Source organism: Gasterosteus aculeatus, chromosome 5 (genome assembly GCF_964276395.1).
Source record: "Gasterosteus aculeatus chromosome 5, fGasAcu3.hap1.1, whole genome shotgun sequence".
Taxonomy (NCBI): Eukaryota; Metazoa; Chordata; class Actinopteri; order Perciformes; family Gasterosteidae; genus Gasterosteus; species Gasterosteus aculeatus.
The window spans coordinates 12,224,075-12,251,063 of record NC_135692.1 but is presented as its reverse complement, the minus strand read 5'-3'; the positions used below and the strand labels follow the sequence as shown (position 1 = coordinate 12,251,063).

At 42.1% G+C, this 26,989-nt stretch overlaps 1 protein-coding gene across 1 annotated transcript in view; it reads right to left on the bottom strand.

Moving 5' to 3' along the window:
* Positions 1-26,989, bottom strand: part of LOC100462713 (disks large homolog 5) — an 81,994-nt gene that overhangs the window by 23,715 nt on the left and 31,290 nt on the right. The window contains exons 23-30 of the mRNA XM_078103435.1: positions 25,776-25,916; positions 11,095-11,156; positions 8,617-8,710; positions 8,412-8,523; positions 2,883-2,958; positions 1,948-2,023; positions 1,653-1,823; positions 347-438 (exon numbers count right to left, since the gene is read on the bottom strand). Coding sequence (XP_077959561.1) covers positions 347-438; positions 1,653-1,823; positions 1,948-2,023; positions 2,883-2,958; positions 8,412-8,523; positions 8,617-8,710; positions 11,095-11,156; positions 25,776-25,916 — 824 coding nt within the window. The remainder of the gene's footprint in view (positions 1-346; positions 439-1,652; positions 1,824-1,947; positions 2,024-2,882; positions 2,959-8,411; positions 8,524-8,616; positions 8,711-11,094; positions 11,157-25,775; positions 25,917-26,989) is intronic.

Here is a 26,989-nt window from a genome sequence, read left to right as displayed (position 1 = left end):
CACAGTGTGACTTTAGTTATTAATCGAGATCGTTACATCTCAAATCCCAGTTTCATGACATCTGTTAAAGCAACAATCAGAGAATGTCACCTCTTTACGAGAGGGCTAATTGAGTCACACAAAACCACACCATTAAATGTTTGCTTCTTTTTTCATCTGTTTGACTTACTTTCTGCCCCTGGTCGAGTTATAACTCCCTCCATATTTCTTCCGATTAAGGATGAGAGCGGCAATTTCTGGCACGTAGCGAGCAAACATGGCCTACATGCACGAAAAAGAAAAAGAAAAGGGCATGCAGAGAAGGTTCTACTGCGGCGGAGGCAGTAGAGCCTCCTTGAATACTTACTTTCTCCCATTAACCGCACTATAGGAACCACCATATTTCTTGCGGTTTCCTATTAACTCTATGATTTCAGGGACGTAGCTCGCAAACATGGCCTAAGGAGAAGATAAGAGACAGAAGAAAAGACTAAAAAAAAAAGAAGGAACAGAAGAGCAGGTCCTCTATCTGTTTTTTTTCAGGAAACCCGACTAGAAGAGGAACTCTACTGTGAGAAGTATTCGTGTTTATTTGTTAACAGTAAAAAAGAGAAATAAAAAAATGTAGCCTAAAGTTCATCTTAATAATAGTATGAAAAATGAAAATATGAGGCCAATATTTACGGATATTGGTAGAATAAAGGAGAAAAATGACAGCTGATGAGCGGTATGTCAATCTGTGATAGAAAAACAGAAGTTAATAAGAAAAAGCCTTATGTGCCATGTTTCGTCCAACAAACACACGTCAAGATGATTTGCGTAGCGCTGCAAAATGGATGGCGACCACAAACTTTTTTCATTGATTTAATAGCAGATGCCATCATTTTTGTGATGTTCACTATAATATTAAAAATAATTATATGGGTCTTAACAATGTTTAGCCTCATACTTTAAACTGTTCTCCCGGACTATAATACTAGATTACTTTGAATGGTAAACGTATTGATTCAAAGTTCATTTAGTCTTTTCTTACATATGAAGTGTCACATAAACCCCTTTGAGACTGACTGTGTCCCCATGCTGTTTAATTCCCTCCTGAATAATACTTTATAGATCTGCATAACGATTTCTTCTAAAGAATCCTGTGCCACTTTTTTTTATCAGGTAGTTTACACCGGTCTGTAGAAAATGTTTTCTGTAAGATTTAGAAAGTATTTAATCATCTTCAGTATTCTGTAAAATCTCAGATTCATGCATTTTTATCCCCTAATATGTCTTTAAATATTCCATCAGGGTCCGACGTGATGTTGTCCATCCATTTAGCTGAACTATAACAAATCCTCCCTGTGTCATTGTGTTTGTTGGAAATAGGGAGGGGAGGGTGGAGCCATCTGAAACCGCAGTACTCTCAAAGTTAATAACAAAACAATAAATATCCAATCGTCTATGTCATATAGGAAATCATAAATAACGGAAGAAAAGTTCAGCATTTAACCTAAACCAATGCAGCAACATTGTAGACAACTCATGAAATGCACGGCATGCAACATACTGGTGGTGGAGTGGTGAGCCCCAAAAACAGCTCAGTGTAAACAACAGGTGGAGAGCATCACGGCACCCGCTAACCCGACTGGCAGCATGGAGGATATTATTCAGTAAGTAGAGATTTTTACCAAACCACCAAGGATGAAGAAGACCATGAACAGACGGCCCAGGGTGGTTTTTGCATAAACGTCTCCATAGCCAACAGTGGACATCGTAACCATGAGTAAGTAGACACATTCCCAGTAGGAAAGTGTCTGGGAATTTTGGAAGTTTTCCCAAGGATCCCCAGAATTTTCCACCTGAAAAAGAGGTCAAGGAAAACAAAAAACAGGGGTTTTGGTAATGCAATAGAAAGTATGCACTAGTAATGAGCCCTTTTTAATATACTAGCATACTTTCACAGACTGGCTCCCAATAACTCACCAAATGGATGAATCCTGCTGCTGTTAGCCATGTGCTTATGAAGATTGAACACAGGTTCACCAGCTTTATCGAGTTACTAAAAATAAAAAACATACAAACATTGTTAAGTTGTTAATAATTAGTAATTTCATTCGTATCAAGTATATTGGATATCAAAACAAGTTGAATGCTTTCAAATCCATTGTACAGTGGCCATAAAGTATTCAGTAATAAGATGAGCCACAGTGACAAAAAACTTCTAGAAATTTTCAACTGATATTATTAAATAAGATTTATTACTTAAAGCAATTCTAAAAACAGCTGTTGTCATAGTTCTTTTGTTTATTTAATGAACATAATGAATTGCATTATATACTTTCTATTATTTGGAGTGGTCTTACAACACATTTCCACAAAAAGCGCTATTTTATACCATCCCATTAGAAGATATGATAAATGCAATGCAAGTCTCCTCTCTGTATATATAATATTTTTATGGGGGACTTTATTTGAATAAGAGTAAGTAGGAAAAGTCCTTGCGTGACCGCTATCCTGTCTTTTCTTTCATCTGAGTGAATGAGAGAGGAGATTATTTTAAAACAGTAGTGTATAAGCTCTTCCTCAAATCTGTACAAAAAGCTTTTACACTTATCACCATGGCGACAAACAGAGTGTTGTTTCATTCAAGACTGGATCCTACTGTTCGTGTGACTGAGTGCAGGACCGAGGAGTAAGCTTGATGTGGATGTTTACCACATCCAATGAAAGCAAGCACTCATGCGTATTTCTCTTCCCCTAAGACATTGCTCACTCCTCTACTTTGGTATACAGATATATAAATATATTCATGCTTATAGCTACTAAAAAAGACCCAATCACTTTACAATGCCCAGACGTTAACAGGTTAAATGATTACAAACAGTTAGATACATTGACAAAGATTTGAATCCACTTACCTTGTCTTCAGTATATTCAAAAACTGTAAAATTTCTGAGAACTGTATCAACCTTAAGGCCCTTAAAAACCTCAAGCCTGTGAGAAAAAGACCATAAAGAAGTTATCAGAGGGGAATAGAAACAACTGAAACAACAAAAGCATTTTGGCTGTGCAGGAACACCGTACCTTTCATACTTTCACCCTCGTCTATCGACTTAAACTTTAAGAAAGAAAAATCAACTCAACTCCAACTGATGAAGCGACACAGAGCCTCACCGTGTCAAAAAACTAACTTGTGGAATATGTGGAGAAAAGATTAAAAAGAAACGCAACATTCCAGGTATTTCTTCACGGCGTAAGTGTTTTAATCACAGTAATCTACCCGACACAACTTTCATTCCTCCTGAATGAAAACTCTAAACCTGGAAGTTACAAAATCCTGGATTAGAGACAGATGGACACGGTCGCCTCAACCTCAAAATAATTACATTTGAGGATATTTATAGGAAGAAAAAATGAACTTTGCCAAGGGTACAAGGACATCAAAACACCAAAAAAAATCAGCTGTGATAAAACCAGTCTGCGGTCCTCTACGTAAAGTCAGATCAACTGTATCATATAAATACATTTTACTGCCGAACGATTCATAGCTCTGACTCAAAAAGATCAATCCACCGCAGTGTCGCTGCTGCTGCGTGATCAATTAAAAGCCAGCTCAGCCAGAGTGACAATTCAAGTAAAATCCATCCCTGTGTGATTTAAATGTTGCTGCTGTAATAGATTTGAAGACAGTTCCAAATGACACAAATCAAAGAGGTTACGGGCAATCATTCATCCAGGCAAAAATGAATAAATTATTTGTTTAATGAAATGACGCGAGTGTGGTGCAGGTTGCCAAAAGCTAATTTCCCATTTCAAGTGAGCGTTTGCCAGCAAATCCTGAATCTGAACCCGCTCCAGCTGGAGTCCGAAGACCTCTGGACGCGCCAGCATTCAGCTTTAGTGGAGTTTCCCCCCTGTTCCCACGTCCTACTGGTCTTACCCCAATAGGAGATTACATGGAAGCATGAACCCAGGCGGTAGCAGAGGCTGTCCTGGTCCTCTTTCTCGGTGACGTGTCCCACCCTGACCCTGTAGCCATTCTGAAAGAGCTCCCCGGTTGATTTCTTGCGCCTTCTTGGGTTTGAAATCATCTGAGTTTGTGTTTCTCCATCGGGCAGCCTGTACACTAACATCTTGGCGGGAATCATGTCTGGAAGTTACTTTTGGTCGGCAAACGTTAAGTCCGAAACTTTCTTCACATCGACATCTTCATCATCCTGCATCCAGCTTGCCAGCTATCGTGTTTAGAAAATATGACCCCCCTCCAAAAAGAGGAAAAACATACAAAAATATACGTTTTCAAAACAGGTTGGCGTCAAAAAAGGTCCCTTTTTTGAAGAAGCCGTTTGGATTTCGCCTCAAACCTTCACAGCATCCTTTGCTGTGATCGGAAGCGTTCATCGAGCTTAAAGCAAACCCTTTTTCCCCCCATCAGGATATTAGAGTGTAAGCTCCTTTAGGATTCGTCCAGGGAAAGGAAGCGAGTCTGGCCGTCAGCTGGCTTCACAAGGTAACCTACAGCTCATCTCGATAACCCCACAACCGCTCTGGACAAAGCAAATTTCATAATTTAATCTTGGGACAAGAACAGCATGCCTCGCCTTTGTAGCAGGATGTCATGTGAACTATCAGCAAAGCTGTGTGTGTGGGGGGAAAAAATGACAGGCTTTGGCAATCATCGTGTTTTTCTATGGATTTAGTGATTCTGAAATAATCCCTAGCTGATGTAATAACCGCTATTGTAGTTGACGTTAAATCTAAATGTGCAGCATGAAAAACACTGCTGCAAAGACAGGAAATACAACAGCTGACAGAAATGTCTGCAAAGTCCACTTAATCTAAAAAAATGTAAAATACATGGCATTTCAGCAAAATACCAAATCTACTCCAAATCATTTCAGTACAAATAATATGACATTTACAACATCAGATCTGCTACAAAGTTATGCTGCTCTTTTCAGACATTCCTTCCCAACGAGCATTCAAACTAAAGAAATGCAACAATATGAATATATAAATGTCTCTAATTAATAAATATTTAAGGCTACAATGGATTTTTAAAAATCCATCCATCCATCCATCCATCTTCAACCGCTTATCCGGGGTCGGGTCGCGGGGGCAACAGCTCCAGCAGGGGACCCCAAACTTCCCTTTCCCGGGCCACATCTACCAGCTCTGACTGGGGGATCCCAAGGCGTTCCCAGGCCAGTGCAGAGATATAATCTCTCCACCTAGTCCTGGGTCTTCCCCGGGGCCTCTTCCCAGCTGGCCGTGCCTGAAACACCTCCCTAGGGAGGCGCCCAGGGGGCATCCTCACCAGATGCCCAAACCACCTCAACTGGCTCCTTTCGACGCAAAGGAGCAGCGGCTCTACTCCGAGCTCCTCGCGAATGGCTGAGCTTCTCACCCTATCCCTAAGGGAGACGCCAGCCACTCTCCTGAGGAAACCCATTTCGGCCGCTTGTACCCGTGACCTAGTTCTTTCGGTCATGACCCATCCTTCATGACCATAGGTGAGGGTAGGAACGAAGATTGACCGGTAGATCGAGAGCTTTGCCTTCCGGCTCAGCTCTCTTTTCGTCACAACGGTGCGGTAAAGCGAGTGCAATACCGCCCCCGCTGCTCCGATTCTCCGGCCAAACTCACACTCCATCTTCCCCTCACTCGTGAACAAGACCCCAAGGTACTTGAACTCCTTCACTTGGGGTAAGGACACATTCCCTACCTGGAGTAGGCAATCCATCGGTTTCCTGCTGAGAACCATGGCCTCAGATTTAGAGGTGCTAATCCTCATCCCGACCGCTTCACACTCGACTGCGAAACGCTCCAGTGAGAGTTGGAGGTCACAGACGGAAGATGCCATCAGGACCACATCATCTGCAAAAAGCAGCGATGAGATCCGCAGCCCCCCGAACTGTAGACCCTCCCCCCCCAATTTTTAAAAATGTACTAATTAATCGCACATTTTTATTCATCAATTGCAATTAAAGTTTTTTTTCTTCTAGAAACTAAATTGTACAAGTAATGAGTCACTGGTGTTTAGTTGTTAATGTTATTTTAAACAAGGAACTACACACACGTAATCATGTTGGAGGTGGAACATGTTGAACTAGCCAACTTCCTGCGGTCCCAGTGCACTTTGCTGTGCTCTTAACTCTCCATCATTTAGCGGCTGCAACAGGTCAGAAAATCAGCTCCTAAATCCAGACAGCATCATTGTACCTATTAGCTGCAAGAATGTGTTTTTATATTAAACTATTTTTGATCATTTTTCCATTTGCAAGCCTTTCATGCATCAATGTTAGCGAGACCAAATATATTATCCATGACAATGATGAATACGCTTCTCATTTTTGTCAACATGTTCAGACGGAGGGATTTAGTTTTGATCAAAGGAGGGAGGTGGACAGCTGCGAACAGATGCGGCTGAGCTGGTTATGACCTCTTCACCAGTTTGAACTCAGTTAAACCGAACAGTGAATCAGTCACTAATCCTCCACGACCAACTGCTCACTGCCCATATTGACTCAGATTATGTCTGACAAAAGTACTTCCACTGGAGCTCATGTTAAAAACAACAAGAATTGCCAGCATATTTTTTTTAAAACTTGAATAATAATTCTTTTTTTCATATTTGGAGGCAGATTAAAATTGAAATACAATGCGAAAGCATTCAAATCCCTTTTCGGTGAACTATGTGCTTCAATGCTTCAAATATTTACTGTCTGCAATGAAGTGCTGCTTCGGTTAGTGTGAAATACAGAAAATGGAAGAACTGTAGAGCGGGCCTGTATGGCAGAGCAAACAACAAACACAGCAACACCTACACAAACAGTAACAACGAGTATGGTAACAGCAACAACAGAACCACAGTGATGTTCACGCTGTTTGACTCAGGAATTCTGGGCAATGTAGCCCAAATAATCATGTAGAGAAAATGTTGCAACATCATTTGAATTCCTTTATAAAATAAGTGATGGGTAAGTCCATGCTCCACAAAATTAGCAGCATCGCATTGATCTGTTGAATTTTTCTCACAAACCCAAAACACAGATCAATGATCAAAATGCATCAAGCTAAATCTAGTGGAAGTATATAGTTTTCATTGGTGTCATTGTCAATCTATTCTGAATGGTATCCTTTGTTATTACACCCATTGCTAACAGATCTTTTCATGCACACAGACTACACAGAGGGATTCACAAAAACACACGTGATACATGTGCGTGCGATAAAAAAAACCCACACACATTCTGAAACGTTGCACATAAATTATCCACAAGAAAACGAGATATGACATAAACACTGCTTGCAACAACTATGCTGATAAAATAATTAGTAAAATTGAGCGCTGTACTGTCAGTATGATCCACAACCAATGATATTCACAGGCCAGGCTGCCTCTCATATCTCACAACAAAATCATGGCCACACTGTCATGCTTGCTCATGTCCACTAGATGGCATCAGCAACCAGCACTGGCTAGTTCTGCTTTTTGTTGTTTTCACACCAAAAGTCACTTGCAGCACATCCGCTTGAGGAAAAAACACAGACAGTATTGAAAGGTACAGTTGCATAACAACTGTATCCATCAAGCTGTCATACTGAATCTAAAGTAGAGGGGGTTTAATAGTGTCTGCGACATGGAAGGTTTGTTTCTCAGCTGACAGGGGAAGGACAAGCAGCCATAAAGCCAACAATGCAGCAAAAAACAGAGCTCCCGTTTAATCCTGTAATTCCTCACAGACCTCTCCAAGTGATGAGCTTCACACATTTAGCAAATTGTCTCCTATTCTAGCGATCAAGACCCCGGCAAAGCCTATTACCTGTCTTTTCAATCCATTCCTGCGTGTTATAATCACAGCATGATTTCACGCGAGTGTTATTACAGGGCGTGTGAATGACACCTGCAGCACAAAGCCCGCTGCCCACAACACATGGCCCCCCAAAAAAGGCAGCAATTCTGTTTCCTTTTAATGACGTTGCACAAACGCAAGTTTACCACACAGGATGAAATCCATATAATATTTGAATTGTTGTCTTGCAAACAAGCATTGCCTTGATGAATAATGTTCAGTTTATCAGAGTTTTTAAATTTGATATACTATTTCCTCAGTAATGTTAAGAAACATTCAAACTTTTCATGCATATCATGCAATGTCCCCCATAGCTAATTCTATCGCAAAATTACCAGATTTGTAAGGTCTATCTAAAGCCTAGTATTGCCTCTGCGTTTTCAGCGCGACGCAGACGCAGAAGCATGCGCCAGCCTTAAGGTGTGAGCATTTCGACATGCTGAGAATATCTGGTGCGTTCACTGACCGCTGTCAAGGCACATTTAAATCCACCGGGCGGCAGCAGAAGCGCTCGGGAAATACAAGCTCAAAAATCCCCAGACAATGCCGGGCCTAATAACTCGCCAGCGTGAGCACTGGGAGCATCCTTACCCAGCCAGCTCCTGTTCAGGTACACAGACACGAACACCGGAGGAACCGTGAAGAAGTCCACCACCGAGTTCACCTCCAACCAGAACCACAGCTTGTCATTGGCAGCAATGAACTAATGGAAAAGGAGGAGTTTCGAGGTGAGATTCACAGCTTTCAGATAAACAGATAAGAGTGCAAATAAAGGACATCTGTTTGTTCTACTTACTCGGAGGCCGAAGTAAAGCAAGAAGAACACGTTGAACGCCATGTCGATCTGCAACGTGAAGTCTTGGTAGAAGTTTTGACAGGACTCGATAGGACTGGAGAGAGAGAGAAGCAAAGAGTTTTAATGTCTGTAATATTGGTGTTCAGATGTGAATAGGGTTGGTAAAATGCATGTGTGTGTCCATATCAATGGTATAAAAAAGCGTAAAAGATGCATTCTTCATTTCCTTTTTCCACTTTTAAGGTTTCGAAAAGAAGAGGGAACTTAAGTGTTGAAAAATGTTATTTCTGTTGAGAAAGGACATGCATTTATTGTCACACGAGCAATAACTTGTCAAAATGCCTGATTAACCCTTAAATAACTGCAAAAAAACGTGTCATATTTCAGGCGCCATATCACATTAGGAAAATGCCACGGTTTTCCTCTCAGGCCCACATTGCCGATCTCTTAAACATTTCCGGAAACAAATAAAAACATGATGGAAATGCAGCGCCAAGGCAGTAGTTTAAGGGTTAACTGCATGCAGGGTTCATGTCTCTTTAATGAAATCAGGCAGCCATAGCAAATACTAGCAATGCAGTGAAGTCTCACCCTTAAAAAGCTTGTATCTGGCACTAAGAATTCAAATAAAGAGAAATAATTAACCAGGTGAATGGACTGTAATAGGTTAGTAGGATTGTGTCATAATAATATGAGCTGAAAATGAAACAATAACCCTTTCTCAAAATTCACACCTGAATGACAACAGTTTACTGTACACTCACAATCAATTCATTAATGTAATGTACAGCTACACTGTGGAATATATGTTTGATTAACATAGCAGTTGAACGAATAGTTTGATTACATTTAAAAAAAAAAAAAAAAACAGCAGAGAAGATTTCCGTAATAGAAACAGTGAGATGTTAATAGTGTTAGTGCTGAAACTGTTAGTCGATAGATTAATTCATTTTCTAGTCGCCAGACAATGTATGTAAAACTATTTAGTTTTTGGAATAATTTGCTGCTCCTAGCTTTTGATTTGTGAGGATGTTCAGTTTTGGGGGGTTTTACATCATTTGGGTTTTGGACAGTCGCTCGAAAATAAAACCAGACCTCTACTTGGAACTTGGAACTTGAAATGAAATTATATAGATTCATTGTTAATAATGATTCGTTGCAGCCAATCGGGTGAATGAGATGATTAACAGCAAACAAGTTGTACAGTCTTTTTCTACTAGAATTTTAAGAAAACAGTTGCAGGAATACATTGTGACTTATCTGTAAGCTTTGTTTTTTCCAGGATAATTCTACCTCATTGATCCTCAAAAGTGAACCAATCCGGGATTGATTGATCAGAACCCTTCCCCCAAGCGCAGGCTATACATCTTAGTATATATATATTCAACAGTAACAATGTGCTGTCTAATACCAGTCGGATTAAAGCCAATCGCTTTTGTCAAGGAAAAAATAAAATAAATAAAATAAACTCCTCATGGAGTGAAACGAGGTAACATTTCAACATCACCGGGATTATCTTTCAACCAATCTGATGCACAGAAGCGACACTCGGTTGATGATCGGGTCGGTGATGAGATGGGGGCCTCTCCCCCCTCTCCACCTCCATCTCCCCGCAACCAGGTATTGTTTGGAAGTCTTCAATACAATGCGTTTCATGCATGTGGGGCGCCGCTACACGCGAGTTCTGAGAACAGGAAGGCCCCACTGGTGAGGATGTAACTCTACCTGAGCCCGTCCAGGTGATGAAATGAGATCATGCGCGCAAACCGCAAGCCAAGCCCTCAGCTGCCTGTTGTCTTGTGGAATAACAAACCCAGTTTTACAACGCATTTAATCTCTCTCTGACTTAACACCCCTCCGCCTGGGCTTGATAAAAAGCTTTTATCTTGGTTTATTTTGCTGTGCTTCTTGATGGCACATCCTGTACAAACACCGCTGTCGCACATGGAGCTAAAAGGCTCTCCAACTTCCTCCAGTGGGATGAGTGACGGTAATTGGTTTTGAACCGGAACTCGGGTCTTTCCTGCCCCGTTTCAGAGTCCGATCCTGTCGATGGAGAGATTAAGCGTCTGTGAGCGCTCGCTTTTTGTTAGCAGCGATCACCGGCGAGCTCGGAGCGCTTTACCTGGAAGGAGATTCGATCATAACAACCAGCAAGTACGCGCTCTCAGAGACACACACACACACACACACACAGGGCACAAAGCACTGCATGTACTTCACGCACATGCATCATATACGAGTGGGTAAGAACCGGTTGCTGGCTAAACGCACATCTTTCAATAACACATCAACAAAGACTACAAGTGCTACATTTCTACATTCGTCTTGGAGACATTTTATAATAATGGACATGAGGACCAAAACCCTTGAAGGACACGTTTCAGCTTCTTAAAATATTGTGTTAGATTCATATTACGGAAATGATTAAACAGGGATTTATAAACCAGAGTAGAAGTAATTTGAAAAAATACTTACTCAGAGGAATCTATGAAGTATATAACAAGGGCCCCAATGCTGAGAGCAAATACGAGCACCACCTGAGGGAAAAAGAACAGACAAAAGGAACCTTTAAGTTGGTATAATGATCTCAAAAGATACTTTTCACAAAACTAGTTGTACTCGATACTTTGCACTTTTGTACAGGTCATTTGTATAGGTTGACACCGGCTTTACACAGCCGACCTGAAATTCTGATTTGTAACATCTATTAAATCATTTACCAAAGATCTTGAGTCTGGAGGAGTTTCGAGGGTAAAGAAAAACATCATCATTTCTTTTTTACTTTTGAAAGTGAAAATACTTTTGTATTCATGAAAACAGGAGAATAAATGGATCAGGGAGAAATGATATATTAGCCAAAGAAAATCAATGTAAGAATTCATGAAATGTACAAAGAAGCAAAAAATGTCTTGTCAAAACACATTAATATAGAGCTGCAACTTTAAGTTTTACAGAGTAAATTAATGAATGAATTGTTAGATGCAGCTCTAGATCTTTTGTTCTACAGCTTTCTTTCTAAGAAGCATAAACTGTCAGCCAAACTTAAAGTGAGCAGAGGAGCAAATGCATTGATGGGCATTAGACATTTTCTACACAACTGGAAAAAAACTGAAATGTGTTTCACAGCGCGCGGCGGCTGTTCAAGGCCTTTGGATGGCTAAATCGACAGGCCTTGACGCATCTCCTCAGCATGTTATACAAAAGAAAAAGCGAGTCACGTTTTGGAACAGCAGTGTCACAAATGAGTTACTGTATGTCCAACAGTGTACATAAACACGCAGGAGCTCGGCTCATCGTGTAAATAGGCAGCGGAATAGTGGGCGAGGTGACAGAAGTGCTTTAGTTTTTCGCAGACACAAACAAGGGAGGATGCAGCTGAGCCCGAAGCTTAAATGTAAATGGTTGAATAGGAAATGGACCTGGAATAAATCAGTGTATTTAGAACAGAACTCGAGGTGACCATCCGTGCCAACGGTAGGAGAATAACCTGCGTTCTCGCCGGTCTTTCCTCACTATTGTCACTCCGAGTCACACAGCAGGGTGGTTTAGAAGTGACTGCTGTCACGTTGGATTTGTCTAACCAGAACAGAATAATTTCTTTTACCCAATTAGAGCATTCATTAAAATGCAACACAGACGTTTCACATTTTGTAATGTATCACTTACAAAACACTTGTTTTGACCTACATTTGTTGACACCATGTAATCATCTTTAGAACACGGTTGGGCGATACTTCTATATGATAACAAGCACATACTAACTCAGAAATGTTTCATTTTTGCAGAAATCAAATCAAATGGCTCAATTAAATGTATCAATAATGGAATTTACACAGTTGTATGCAAAACATGGTTATTTCATACATTTTGAAATACTAGAAAGGTTCAATACGATGATTTATATTCTCATCCCAAGATGAACTTTGTTTTTCTTGTTCCCACGTTGTAATGGGAAATAAAACCATTGGCAAAAAAAAAAAAAAATCAAACTGCTGTACGTGTGCATTTGGGTCCACCAACTACACCCCCGAACACAGAAAGGTTTCTGACGGACAGCAGAAGAAATGCTTTACATCCTGAAATATACCGCGGTGCTGGCGACCCTTTCATCTATTTAGAAATGACACAATGGCCATCCGGAACAAGAAACCAACGGGCATCCATAATGAATGAGCTCAGACTCATTTATTTCCATGATGTTAAATCGTATTGTCAACCTGCAACCACTGATGGCTCCATAATGACAAAAAGCACCCGCATGCATTTTTAATTGACCCTTCCTCTTTGAAAGCCAGGAAATCTCTTTGTGCCTCTGACCATCCCGGTTTAGAAACTGGCAATGTTGGTGCAACCCTAGAAATGCTAATGCCACCGGCGGAAGAAGATTCAGTGATGGCAGTAAATAACCCACACGGGCTCAAACAAAGAGGGACAATCACGACCGGGTTTGTCACTGAGGTGACAGCAGATGATGGCGGCGTTCATCAGTCACCGGCATATGATGCTTCACATCTGGATCTGAGGATGGATCCAGATACAAGGAGGCACAGAGAGAGTCGGAGAGGACACCATTTTTTTTGACACAATATATTTTGAGTTTTCTTTTCCGTGACATTTTTTGACATGTGACTTTTTTTCTGACATTTTTTAACGTAATATCTTTAAACTTTTTTTCTGTGACATTTTTCGACTAAGTCTCTTGACTAATTCTTCTGTTACATATTTTGACCAACGTAATATATTTTTCCTTGATGTTTCTCAACCTAATATACTTTGACTTATTTTCAATTACATTAGTTGAATATTCTTTAATCTAATATTTTTTTAATTACTTTTAGCTATAACAGAAAAAAAAAAATACAATTTGAAAAAAATGTCAGTCCACTTCCCTGTCATACTCCGTTCAACCAATCTTCCCATTCTATGATGCACAGCATGTCACGGCCCCGCAGAGCGCTCCAGCAGGTCCCAAACATTCATAAGTCAAGCTACAAACATCAGAAAACCCACTCATGCTCCTCCACTCTTCCTGGGCTCTGACTCACCAACATCCAGCGTGAATCAGCTGCCAAAGAAACAAGAACTAGGACAATATAATAAATATATTTTTTGCTGTGAGGAGCAAGTCCAAGGTGCTGCAGCCTTGTATTTCAGAAGAAAATCTGTATCATTTTTCAGTTGGGGAAAGAGTGCAAATTAACAATGGATGCCTATGTAGTGTTTAAAGAGCGCAGTTCATATTACTGTGTAGCAGCGATCCAGTTGTCAGAATCCTGTCTGATCTCACTGGGATTCAGGTACTGTACAAAAACGTTTTACAAATTCTGCCGTAGGAAGCTGTATTACTCGGTGATCTGCTGCAGTAACTAGAAGCAGAATTCAGAAGAAACCGGGTTCAGTTTGTTCTGTATTGCATTAAAGCCTGCGGTCACTGTGGGATCAAAAAATCCATTGGAGGGATGCCAGAGATTTGTGTGTGCAGTCAACTGTCCGTTAGTTGTGCTCTCAGTTTCCCCCACCTCCACATCCAGTTCATGCAGCTGTAGCTTAAACTGTGAAATATAAATGTTTATAGAAGCATAATCCTGGTGTTGCTCATAAGTGAAGGTCTGACCCCCCAGAAGCTTCTTAGAAACATAGGGCTGCTTTCCTAAATAAAAGTGATCCTGGGATTTTCCTGGTAAATTCCAGCCAGTCTGTTCTCAAATGCCATAATAACAGAAATACAGGTACAGAAAGCCATTTTTATGCTGATTTTTGTACAATTACAGACCATGATATGAATGCTACATACGCAGATTTTAATTTCTAAGATTCATTTTCTAGATTTTCAATAACGGCCTAAAAAAATAAAAACATTCGCAACTAAAAAATGTTTTTATTCAACCTGCAACAATGTAAATCAACTTACCGCTCACTTACACGTTTCATTTTTGTGCAAGTTAGAGCAGCTGTAAATGTGTTACACAGCCTTGAACTGTGAGAGAAGCGATGGTCGTCATGACAGTCCTCGCTAACTAGACTTTTCAGCAAAGTCTCATGTCCTTCCAGTAGTATCCTTCGCCAGGGTAATAACAGGAAATTGGCATGTTTACGACTACAGCCATGAACGTGATGGACTGCCGCCTTGGTAAACACGGACTGAATGAACGTTTTAAACATTCACTGTTTGCCGTTGCTGTTAAACTCCTCCGCTCCTCTGCAGGCGATGGGACGACATCTGTGATGTATGATGCACCTTCCCTTCTGGAGCTGCTGCTGAAGTTCAATGACTCACATCAGTGTGACCTTTTGATGCTTTGGAGGTTCTCAAGTGTCCATTTAGAGCACTTTAGGGTACACGCAGAGACTTAACCGGGCCTAAAACGGTGCTCCACAGTCACGGCTCAAATCATAATCCTGATTACACTGCGAGAGTTTAGTGGATGAATGTCAATCGGAATTATTACGTCTTTGCTGATAGGCTAAACAATTATCTAAATGTCCCTTTTGATTGCAAACCTTGTGGATATTTCGAGCTTTTAAGCTTGTGACTGCCGATGTGAACAAGCTAACATGTAGCGTTAAAAAGTTCCAAAATAATTTCCGTTCCTCTTGAGAGTCCTCTTTAGGAACACAGCCGCCCAACAAGTCCACAATTTCAATTATTATCTGCCAACATGAACAAATGTTTTCATCAATCTGCCTAGCTGTGAGAATACTAGCTCTACCTGAAACGGTAAAAAAAGGCAGCTGCGTGCGTCTCTGTCCAGCTCCGAGGTGCGTTCGCTGCCCAGGTGGTGAAACACTCACACTAATGGAGTGCTGGATTGTTCTCCTGCAGCCCGGAACCCTCCTCCAGCGTGATCTTAGCACAGCCTACCCGGCGTGTGTTTCATAACAGGTTATGGCCTCATCTTACCGAACAAGATATTATAATTTAGTGGCCCAAATCACAGCTGTCCTGGAACAAGGTCACAGGCAGGAAAGAAAAACATTCACACAGCAAAAGGTCAAAACCACAAATATATTAAAAACACAGAATCAATAGTTATCCATTAACGGAAAAAGGGTTTATTTTGACCATCACTTTCGACAGCCTTGATGTGATGCGTTTCCTTGCAATGGAAAGCCACCATCTGCTAATAAAAGCATGACATTTTCACAGCTATTGGGATCTGAGGCAAGGGGAAAGCCTGGCTAGCTCCACACCTTTAAGCTTTTCAGCGTGAATGCACATAAAGTGTTGTTTGCTTTAGAAAAAGTGTGATGGTTCTTTTTTTTTTTTTAAGATTATTACTTCTTCATGACATGCCACGTTGGGCCATGCCAATATTACAGTCACACTTTAAGAAACAATGAAAATAAAAATAAAAGAACCTGTTTTTATTGGCTGATATGACAAATGCAGCAGATATATAATAACAAAATACTGGCAAGTGTCACATTACTCATCAGATGAGAAGACAATCAGATTGCATTGTGGGCCGAGTCGGTGACGACAGCAGCAGAAGGATGATAAATATTATACAATCCCCAGACGTGTGTGGTAAGAAAGCAGCTCATCACGTGTCATTCTGACCATGCTCGGGCTGTTTTAACCATCTAGAGTTGGACGAGTTCAGTGTGCCGGTCTGCAAAGTCTGTGATCCTGCCAGAGAGATTTCTTCTTCATCCCTCTGGTTTATCAGGGACATTAGAGTGACTGTGTTGACCATGTCACAGAGTGTGTGGCTCATAACTGCAGAATGATGGAGATGTAGATACTAAATAAAACCTCCAGCATGGCAGAGGTGCAGAGAAAATAAAGATAAAGTTAAGAAAATTAAACATTAACTTTCATTTTCAACACCAAGTATCGTCTTTTGTGCAAAAAAACTGCCTGAGTTTTTTTTTATGTGCAACCAAACGTACGCTGGTACCCATTTTACTCCCGATTCCGGCCATCAGATGTGCAGAGTGGGGTCAAAAGGTCAAAGACGCTTGGATCTATAATACATCTGGAAGTTTTTGGTAGTCTGATGGCTGCATTCCCACTGTTTACTTGTCGTGTGCTGCTGGCAGCAATGAAATAATAAAATCTCCATCATAAATTTCCAGAGTTGTTAAATCCTCGCTCGCGACATCGTAAACCTCTGTGATAAACAGATTCAACTGTGACGCCCATTTCATTGGAACATCATGAGCTTAAGTAAATATTAGCTGTGCAACATGGAGAAAGTTCATATTGATTCATCTTCTCAATCGGAGGCTTTCGGGGATGTAAACATGAATGTTAGTTGGATGTGACCACGTCTTGTACCCGTAGGCGTGTGCTGAATTTGTCATGAAGCGTGGCCTGTTTGCAGTGTGTCGCTGCATGTTTAGACCGTTGTCCCCGGTTTATTTTAAAGCTGAAAACTTGAATGATCCCCTTCTTTCTGAATGGAAACCCTCCCCGACCGATAGAACATTATATTCAGGCTTGTAATGCATCAGTCAGAATATTACCCAGGGTGAGGACCCTTCTCTTTTGTGCATGTGACTTTCAATCTTAGGGGTATAAAAGCAGATTTTTTTTTTCTGTCTTGCAGGCTTCTTGTGAGAAGCATGCGGCCATTTTCTCATCATTAATGATCACTGCAGCGTTCAAAGGGACAGACCTGCCATTCAGTAACAACGTCCTCACTCCCAACGCATCCGCTTCCAATGGGCAGGCAACATCCGACGTGACCAAAAATAGAAAATGAAATGTCTTTTCTGACATTTGAGAAACCCTCAGTAATAAACTGTCCCTACCGACACCGATGTCACAACAATCCTGATTTGATTTATTGATGGATGTACTAAACAGAACAAGTGAAATCCTGCCATGTTAAAGCAGAAACACTCGTATCGATCGACCTTCAACAAACAAAAAGTAACTAAATGCACAAAATAAATTTACTGCTCGTGTATGTATGAAAAAGACACAGCTAACTGCTTGATTAGGCTTACGATGGATTTACTTTTGTGGATAACTATTCTACAAGCCTTTTTACTGTAGATTTACCCAAATAACAATGCTGACATATTTCAGGAGAGCGTTGTCTGGTGTCTCGTTATACATTTTGCCCTCATTTTAGCTGACGTTGCAGGGAGGTTGGTGTTGTGCTGTGAATTGTCGCCAAGTCATTGAGTTATCTTTCAGCTACACCTTCAGCCTTGTTTGTTTATTACGGTTTTGTTTGTTATTTGTGCCCTAAGCTATTATACAGTTGATATAAACAGTACTCGATGTGTGCACACCTTGCTGGTAGCTGTAGGAGGCACCAGATTTAGCAGTTTCTAATTGCTCATTAGAAGTTTCCATGCCTGCACGGAGGCACAGTCGCCTGGAGCAACACAACTGCATTCAGCAGCAGAGGGACGGCGGAGGAGGACGCTAAAAGACGCCTTTGTCTGCAATAGAGACCAACACAGCACAAGAGGGACAAAGCCTGGATGGGAAATACAAATGTTTAGGGCTTTTTTATTTCAAACTACAAACTGTTTGAACGTTGTCAGCTTGAGACCTCTTACAGATTGATTATGCACTTAGATTTAGGTTCTCTGGAATGATAACATCTAGTCTTTTGTATATACTTTAACTGACATGTTTAACTGGCTACGCCAGGTAAAAATAACATGTACTGTTTAGTTCTTAATTTTCATATATAATCATGTTACTTGTTGCTTTGAGCGTATCATTTTCTCCAACACACATCGTCAGTGTGTGTGTGTGTGTGTGTGTGTGTGTGTGTGTGTGTGTGTGTGTGTGTGTGTGTGTGTGTGTGTGTGTGTGTGTGTGTTGTTAACACCGTTTTAGTAAACAGAGGGTCAAAAATAACCCAGTGAACTTTCCCCAACAGCTGCTGTCCAGTATGCGGAACATTGATTTAGAGCTTAATATATATTATATATATTACCTGCATGTGTCCAACATTACTGAAATTGTCTAACGTATTCCTTTAGTGCAGGAAGCATTGTAGGAAAACGAGTGTTGTCAGCTGGAAGCGTCACACTCCAGAGAACGGAACGGCCTGCAGGGGCTCTAAAGCCACTCACACCTCCTGATTCACTCCTTTGCCCAACATCAACGCACCGACCTCTAATGAGCGCCGCTCGGTGAACTGGAGCAACAGGCTCCTGCTGGTTTCTACTGGTAACCCAAAAGTGAAGGAAAAAAACCCCCAAAACAGACGGACCGGGGAATTGGTTCAGAGGTTCGTGTGATCCGATTTTTTTTTATTATACAAGCCTTGTTTTCAAAGCTAAGCAGGGACAGAACGCGGCTTCTAAAACATTGTTTGTTATGCGTTGAGTGAGTCACAGGGTCCTGCAGAGGAGGCCTCACCCTTAAACTGTTTGTACAACACCGTGATGAGCAGACCAGCTTTTTATGTTTAGAGGAAAAATCTGTGTCACTGCCCCAATTAGGGCATGCTCGCTCAGTATGTTTGGATTCTCTTGTTCAAACATTTCTTCTTCCGCCGACAAGAAAAAGCCCAGGAGTCAAAAGCTGATTGAGTATCTAGAAGAAAAATTCAAACCAACTACAATCTTTTTCATTTTCAAAAATGTTTGGATCAGGCGAACGAAGATTTAAACAAACAAAAAAAGCAACAGCCTTACTGCTGTAACTTATGATGGCATACGGTTTCTCTCCCTATCGTGGACATTACATGTTACATTACATGTCATTTAGCTGACGCTTTTGTCCTAAGCGACTTACAATAAGTGCATTTCAACCATGAGGATACAAACTCAAAAGAACAAGAAACAAGAAAGTACAATTTCATCAAATAAGCCGATTAACAACTTGCTATAGATAAATTCTACTCATAATTGCTCTTAAGTGCTACAATTATTTAGTGTTTTTAGTCAAGGACCTTTCTCAGCGTGAGAAAACAGAACAATTTGTGTTCAAATATGTTCCGCCTCCAAACAGGACAGTTCAACTCTACATAAAACCAAACATGCCACATGCCATTTTGACACAAAATATCATTTTCAATAAAGCTAAAACAGTGTTTCTGACCATTAGTACTCATGAAACATTTTTAGGTCGAGCCTGGAATGTCTTGCTGGATTTCTAATTGGGATACGGTTACTTTTTAAATACATTTCATATGACAGGATTAATAAAACATTGTACTTTCATTAGACAAAAGCGGTATGTTCTAGTCTATTATGAATAAGGCTTAAATGTACAGTTTGCGTTATTCAGCTACCAAAATCCCCGCGATGAAAACGTGCAGGATAAAACCTCCAATCCGAGGGTCGGGTAAGCCACGATTTAAGCCCTCCTGGAAGCAGCCCAGCCAGTTTTACACTGAGGCAGCAAAGAGCTTGGGAAGGGAGGGGCCGGGTCTCCCTCCAGCCTCTCGCTGTCCGTCTCAGCTGAAATGTGAAATTGTTTCTCACTTGTCTCCAAATTTTGAAAACAAGAGAAGGACACAAAACAAATAGGCATTTTTCTGTGATGTCTATCGGTCGGCTGATTGGAGCGCGGTGATGATTCACCACTCAGGCATGTTTTTAGGGAGGAGGGGTTCTAACAGAGAAACTCTGCCCTGCAGTAACAATGGAAACGGAAATTTCTATCATGTGTGAAAATGTAAATTTTTGTTCTGCATCCTGGAAGCTGGACACTGTAACTGTAGCAGCTGCAGGTCATTTTTAAGGATGGAAAGACAAAAAAGCTTTGATAGCTCATTAAAACACACCTCGTGATTTGGATTTTCGGAGCAGGGAACATTTTTATCGCAAATCTCTTCTTCGCAGTCTTTCCTGCTCTCTGAATATGATGCTGCTCCATGAAACTAATTATACTCGCCATCTTTTGTGCTACATGGGATCCCGCTGAAAATGCGTCTGCCAAAAAGAGCACTTTATTAGCAAAGGCTCATCGCCACCACATTCCTAATTAGAATTAAGCTGTATGAATTCTTTAAGATTTCTAACATAAAATGTTTGGATCTCTTGGAAGGAGCAGATTTATCAGCAAAACACTGACACAGTTAACAAGGACCGCTCGGCACATTTACAGCTTAGAAAGATGATCCTTTCCATAGGGAATGAAAAGAAAAATTGAAAGGCAAATGGAAACGAGCAGGTAATTCTGCACCAGGGTCAGAAAAGGTAAAAATAAGACACCTTTGTGACGCTGTGCTTCGGCACAGTGGTGCTTTATAATGTTAGACATGTTCACAGTCAAAGAATATCCAACTTTGACAAGATTAATCGTGAATGGCTCAACAAAATAAGAAAAACCTTTTCCCTTTTAAGGAAAAACTACAAAAGATATCTTCTTATTCATTAATTCTGTGTAACTGAGTACGTCTTAACGTTGACAGTTAAGTTCCTAAAGCTAATAAAACAGTTTTGATAAAAATAAATGTCGACCTGTGAGTTTCAGGTGTTGAATTTTCAGTACAACTGCATTACTGCGCTCGGTTTCAGGAAATAAAGCTCATTAGACTCAATCATGGACTGAGAAGCCTTAATAAAAAGATGTTCTTTGGTTCGACCGGGTGCAACAAAAGCAACTAAATAACTTGGCATTGTTTCCTCCTGCGAGGCCCTGACAAAAACGGGCCCGGCAGCTGCTGTCACCCCAAAATAGCGACAGCCTCGAAGGCGGGCGCAGGGCTGAGCGGCGCTCCCGCGTGGCTCGCTGGGCGCGGTGAAAGTGACACACGATCCCGCCGGCACCAACGTCCACAGGTGGCCCAACGGCCTCGTGTCCTTGGACACACGAGGCGCCACAGGCACGTCGGTGGAATATCTGTCACGTGGATTAAAAACCCGACGTCCCCTTTTTGAATTGTCGAGCAAAGCACGCGCAGAAAGGTGCCGGCTCCTCGGCGTGATCGGCGCGGCCCTTTTTGTCGCCGAGCATTAGCGCGCGACAACGACGCAGTTAGATTCTTAGCCATGTAAAGGAAGTGCATCACTTCCAAACGGCACATAGGGCTTTCCTGCTGCTGCAGAGAAGACGACGAGTCCCCGACAAGGTGTTTACTCTTTCTCGCTCTCTCTCGCTCTTTTTCTTCCAATCTCATCACTCAAAAAGCTTTTCCATGTAGTGGCGCGATTGCCGCGGAGGAGGAGGAGTTCATCCGCCTGGTGGAAGTACCCTTCCGGGCCCACCTATAATTACATTCAGAGCTCCTGGCCTCTCCTGGCCTCCCCTGGTGCGGCTCCCGGAGGACATCGAATCCAGACGGCGGTCCAGACAAAAGCAGACTCGTTCGCCCCTTTCATCCGGCAGGACATCCTCCACGCGTTGTGGGCCCCCCCCCGGGCGACTCGTAATCTGCGCCACTTTTTGTTGGGCAGATGGTAATGATTACCAAGAGGTGACTGAGGAGGCCTCTTGAACATTGTTGCGCCGCTAATGGTTCAGGATGGGTATCCACTGGATATCTGATCTTTCTCCAATAACTCTCAGCACACACACCCGGCGACCGGCTCCTTCTCAGAGTCGCAGTTCGGTCAAACCAAGAATGCAAATGTTATAGTTTAAGTTATATTAAGAGCTACCAATAAATCTGATTAGGAATTATTTTCCCATCAACAGGATTCTTGTGTTCTTGGATGGATGGTACCAAGTGATGACACTTCTAATTGTCCTTTCTTATCCTGACAGACATGTAGAGAGACGGCGTCAGGGAGGGTAAACTGCGGCAAAAAAGTAAAGTTTGCCAACAACATTAAACAATCGGAGACAACTCAGCCTGACACCACCCCCCCCCCCAACTCTGTGTGTGCAACCTGTGACTGTGATTGAGGTTGGAGGGGGGGCGAAGAGTGCAAACCGAATCGTGCCAGAGGGCAGCTCTGTGCTTCCATTAATAGAAAACCTCTCTCTGCCCAGAATAATAGCTTTGCAACATCCCAGCCCCCCCCCCCCCCCCCCCCCCCCCCCCCCGCCCGCCGGTGGACCTCTACAACAGAGCACACGTGGGCTAAATGTCACTCAGAAGGATCCCACCATTTAAGAAATATTGCATTTTTGCCCAGAATACTCTAACCTCAGACTCCATCACACACACACACACACACACACTTCACAATTTCTCAACAACTAGTGCGACTGAACAGGAAATAGACGCGTGAGATTACAGGAGACCCGCAGAGTTTGTAGGCACAAGCTGCAGCCACCTGTTCAACCCCCAGAGCGAGTTTGACGAGAGCAAACAGTGGCATGACGACATTCTTCATGAGATCTTGTACAATGCAAAGGAGACTGCTGGGGGGGGGGGGGATGCAGTAATGCATAAAGTGACAGATGGGATCCTCGCGTGTCCCTGAGGGAAACCACGTCCCTGCATGCAGCTGATCGGAAATTAGAGAAGGAACCCGAGGACCCGCCTTTTTCCGTTTCATGCCAGGAGATGAGCGCCGATCTCCAGCGGATAAACCGCCGCAGACTCAAAGGTCATCGGCGAGAGTCCCCTCCCCCCCCTCGCTAATCAAATAGCCCCGAAGGAGAGGTTTGATCTTTTACAATTTGCCGAGATGCGAGGCCAGCCGGGCAAGTGAACAACTGGCCTGCGGGCCTTCCACAGCGGAGACTGCACCTGTTTATCACTCAACAGCCACGGTCAGAGGTAGACGGCGCAACGTGGAGCCGGGATCACGTCTGGTTGAAGCGTGCCGCGCGGCAATTGCTGGAAGTTAATGCTTAGAATCTGAAAGGTCAGATTAGAGGGGAGAGATTATGAAAGCATAAACCTCCTACAAAAGGCCTTAGTCGTGCAATTTAAACATTTAAGAGCTTCGCAAACTTTGTTCCAGCCGTTTATAGAGCTATTTGTTTCAGGTTTGTCTCCGTTAGTATAAAGTTAACGACTTCTCCTCCCGGGGTCTATGTTAAATTAACAGAAACATCAAAAATTAAGATTCATGACCATATTTTGAATTTGGTCCTTTGCGTTTTGTCACCAGTGTTATTTTGTTATGGTTCAACTGGTGAATAAGCACCTTTGATAAAGACATCCTAAAACAAATTTTAGTAGCTTTTCTTTTTCTCCTTTTAAACATAATTGTGAATCGGGAAGAGATAGACAACTAATTGAGCATCATCCATTGTCTGCTTGACTGATCCTACATCACAATATGCCAAGCATCCTGGAGCTGAGCTTCCTTTTTTGCATAATCCATGTCTGAATTGTCTTTGCTTGCATCCACATCCACTCTTAATAACTTAAGCAAGTTTAATTGGACAAAATAATTACAGAAAACACAATTCGCTTGGATTCACAAGTGCATCACGGAGAATAACTGAGATTCAATGTAATTCTTTATCCCACAGGAAAAAAATGAAAATAAAACGCTGTGCTTTAGTAACTAAAGGTGAAAGTTTTAAAACCGGTGCAAAATAAACCCCTGGAGTAAAAAGCTGATTCCCAATATATTTATAATATAAAATATACTAAGAAGATAATATATATATTTCAATATTATTAAGAGCAAACAGGCTGTTTGCAAAACAACGTGGGTGAGGGTGTGGGAATAGCGGCTCCACAAACACACATTCATAAAATAAGACACACACTGAATTAGAATGTATGCCAACCCATACTCTTAGGTAAAGGTCCCTCTCACATGGCCTGGGAATAGGCTTTAACGTGCCCCCTCAACAGGCTGACATAGAAAACACACATCTGCCGTGTTTAGGTAAGCTGCAGTTGCCATGGTTACAGACCAGAGCTCGCTGAACAGTGTGTCAAGCCATCATTGAGACAGGGCACTTGAGCTGTGCGCACACACACACACACACACACACACACACACGCACGCACGCATGTAAACTGAGGGGAGTGTCGGTTGTTCAAAGGCAAAAACAGGGCGGCCGAGCTAATGCAACCCTCGTGCTAGCAGTACGTCGCCGTCACCGATAACCATCACTAGCTGCTACGCGCCGGACAGACTAAGAGACGATGCCGTGGGGGGAACCTGAGTCATCACAGTTTCATGTGACATTTGGAGGAAGGTGAGGGAAATGGGCTGTTTTTAGCCCAAACACGGAGCGAAAAGGGTGACGTTCCACTTGAGGTATTAATCACCTCCTTGCAGAAAACCTACATCATCTCAAAACAACAACAAATGTTTCACTCCATTGTGTTTTAAAATGACAACATAACCCAAAAGCCGGAACATCATCATACAAATGTGATGCACATTTTATGGGTAAAGCACTTACTTCAAAATTGGGACGTGTTTGTCACAGTAGGAGACCTTTTGAATGAATCACTTTTGATTAAACGACTACAATCCCCCCGTCTCCCCAACACACACACGAACATGAACTAAGTAGTAAGTTAATATTCCAAGCCATTATGATTGAGTGCGACTGCCCATGATTAACAACCTGCACGTACCGAGCTAACATGGGCGAGCTGCGCCACATAAAGTGGGACGGGTGAAAGTGGGATCAGCCCCAAGCACTGCGGCAAGCCCTGGCGTGGTGCTCCCACTCATGCCACTTCATTCCGCCGCTCCTCAAACCCACCGTTACATTTTCAAGCCACTTGCATCCAAATCATGAAACCCTCTTGTGAAATAAAGGGAGGGAAAATAAATAAAAATGCTGAAAGTGTCCTTGGCCATACGACGTCCCAGCCGACGGCATAAAAGAGGACGTAATAACGTGTGGTCCAAGGGGCAAGGGGTTCTCCGCATGACACTGTCAACAGACACGCCGGGTGCCATGGCAACCACCTCGGCTACCCGAATGCAATTGGTAAACTGTACATGTCCCTCCTTCTGTTCTTTGGATCTGTTTCTCTCTGCTGCCAGAGGGCATTATGGGTGTTTAACCTTAATACATTTTAAATCCCTCATCTATTTTTCCCTGGCTTTGTTTGGATGGGTCATCCTTTCCGCCTAAGAGACAAGCCACCGCGATATGCACTTTAAAACGGTGTTTTTAAAATTTGTGCATCGGCTAAGCAGAAATAAATAAAATGGTCATTTAAGAGAGTGTGTTTTGCGGCTTGTTCGATCCTGTGGCCTCTTCTATGAAAAGACGGGCTTTTCACCACATTCTCTTATTGACAAATATATGAGGGAGTCCCTTCGCTTTTAGGAGAAATCACGACCGGCTGTCACGCTTCATCCCACCAGACGTCTAAACGTCAATCAGAGATTGTAACGAAGTGTGAACTCACCAGGACTCTTCCCGTCAGCGTCTGGGCGGATATCATGACTCCCGCCCAGTCTTTGACCGAGGTCATCCAGCCCACCTCGCTGGCCGCCGGGTCGTCCTTGTCTGTGCGCTTGACGCCATCGACCGTGATGATCCGATGGACCTGTGAAGAAAAAAAAAAGGGTAGAAGGGAACAGTGAAACATTTGAAGATATAGAAAAATAAATAGACAATAGCTGCTTCCTAATAGTTTGAAATACCCACAATGTTGGTTAGTAAAGACTGTTACTTCTGATAGTTGATATCTTTATTTCTATATTTTCTGAAACCTAAAAAAAAAGACAATAACTTTTCAAGCTTAGATGATTGTGGGGGATTGAGAGCGTAACATTATAAATGGTCAATTTATATAGAGTAGAAAAAAAAGACATTGATTAGACGAGCACAAGCAAAAACCCAAACTTTGTTAAAAGAAAGTGCCACTTATTTTATTGCGTTTGATTGACACAAAAAACGCAAAATGAATATGACTGCTCAAAAAACACCACTTCAAAATAATTCATCCACCGTTCTTCTTTTAGTGACCAGGCTCTTGGTTTCCAAAGTAAACCCACGCACATGCATGCACACGTGCATACAGAAAAACATACAGAGTGCGAGCAGCAAAGAGACTCCAGGAGTGTATCCATGGCAGCCACTGAGCTCCTGGTGTTTCTGCTCCACTGAGTGGGCCGCCTGCCTGTCTGTCTCTCCAACTGTCTGTCTGTCTGTCTGCTGGGACGGGCATGATTCACAGAGCAGGAAATCGAGAAAGGATGCAGCAGTTAGCCGTGCTCCCTGATGAAACCCCCCCCGCGCCTTAAGGCTAACTCAACTCAGGCATGTTACCCGGTGACATCCTCCCCTCCTCCTCCGCCTTAATGGTGTCACACATCAGTCTCTGTGGGCCTTTCCACCTGCAGCTCTGCAAGTCATGTGGGATTAGTTGACGCACTTTGCGTAGTTAGAGGAGGGAAAGTGACTTCAGTTGAAGTGTAGATTTCTCCTTTAAAAAGGTAAGTTGTTTAAAAAAAAAAGGGATGATTTAACGCAATAATTTCCTTAATGTAAAACTGTACTTCAATGAAGTTTCAAAATATTCAATGAAATCAAAAGTCTTTTGACTTTGCTGCATGTCTTTACTATGCAGCAGCTGTTAAGTTAAAGTCGGCATTTGATAATTCTAGTACTAAGCAA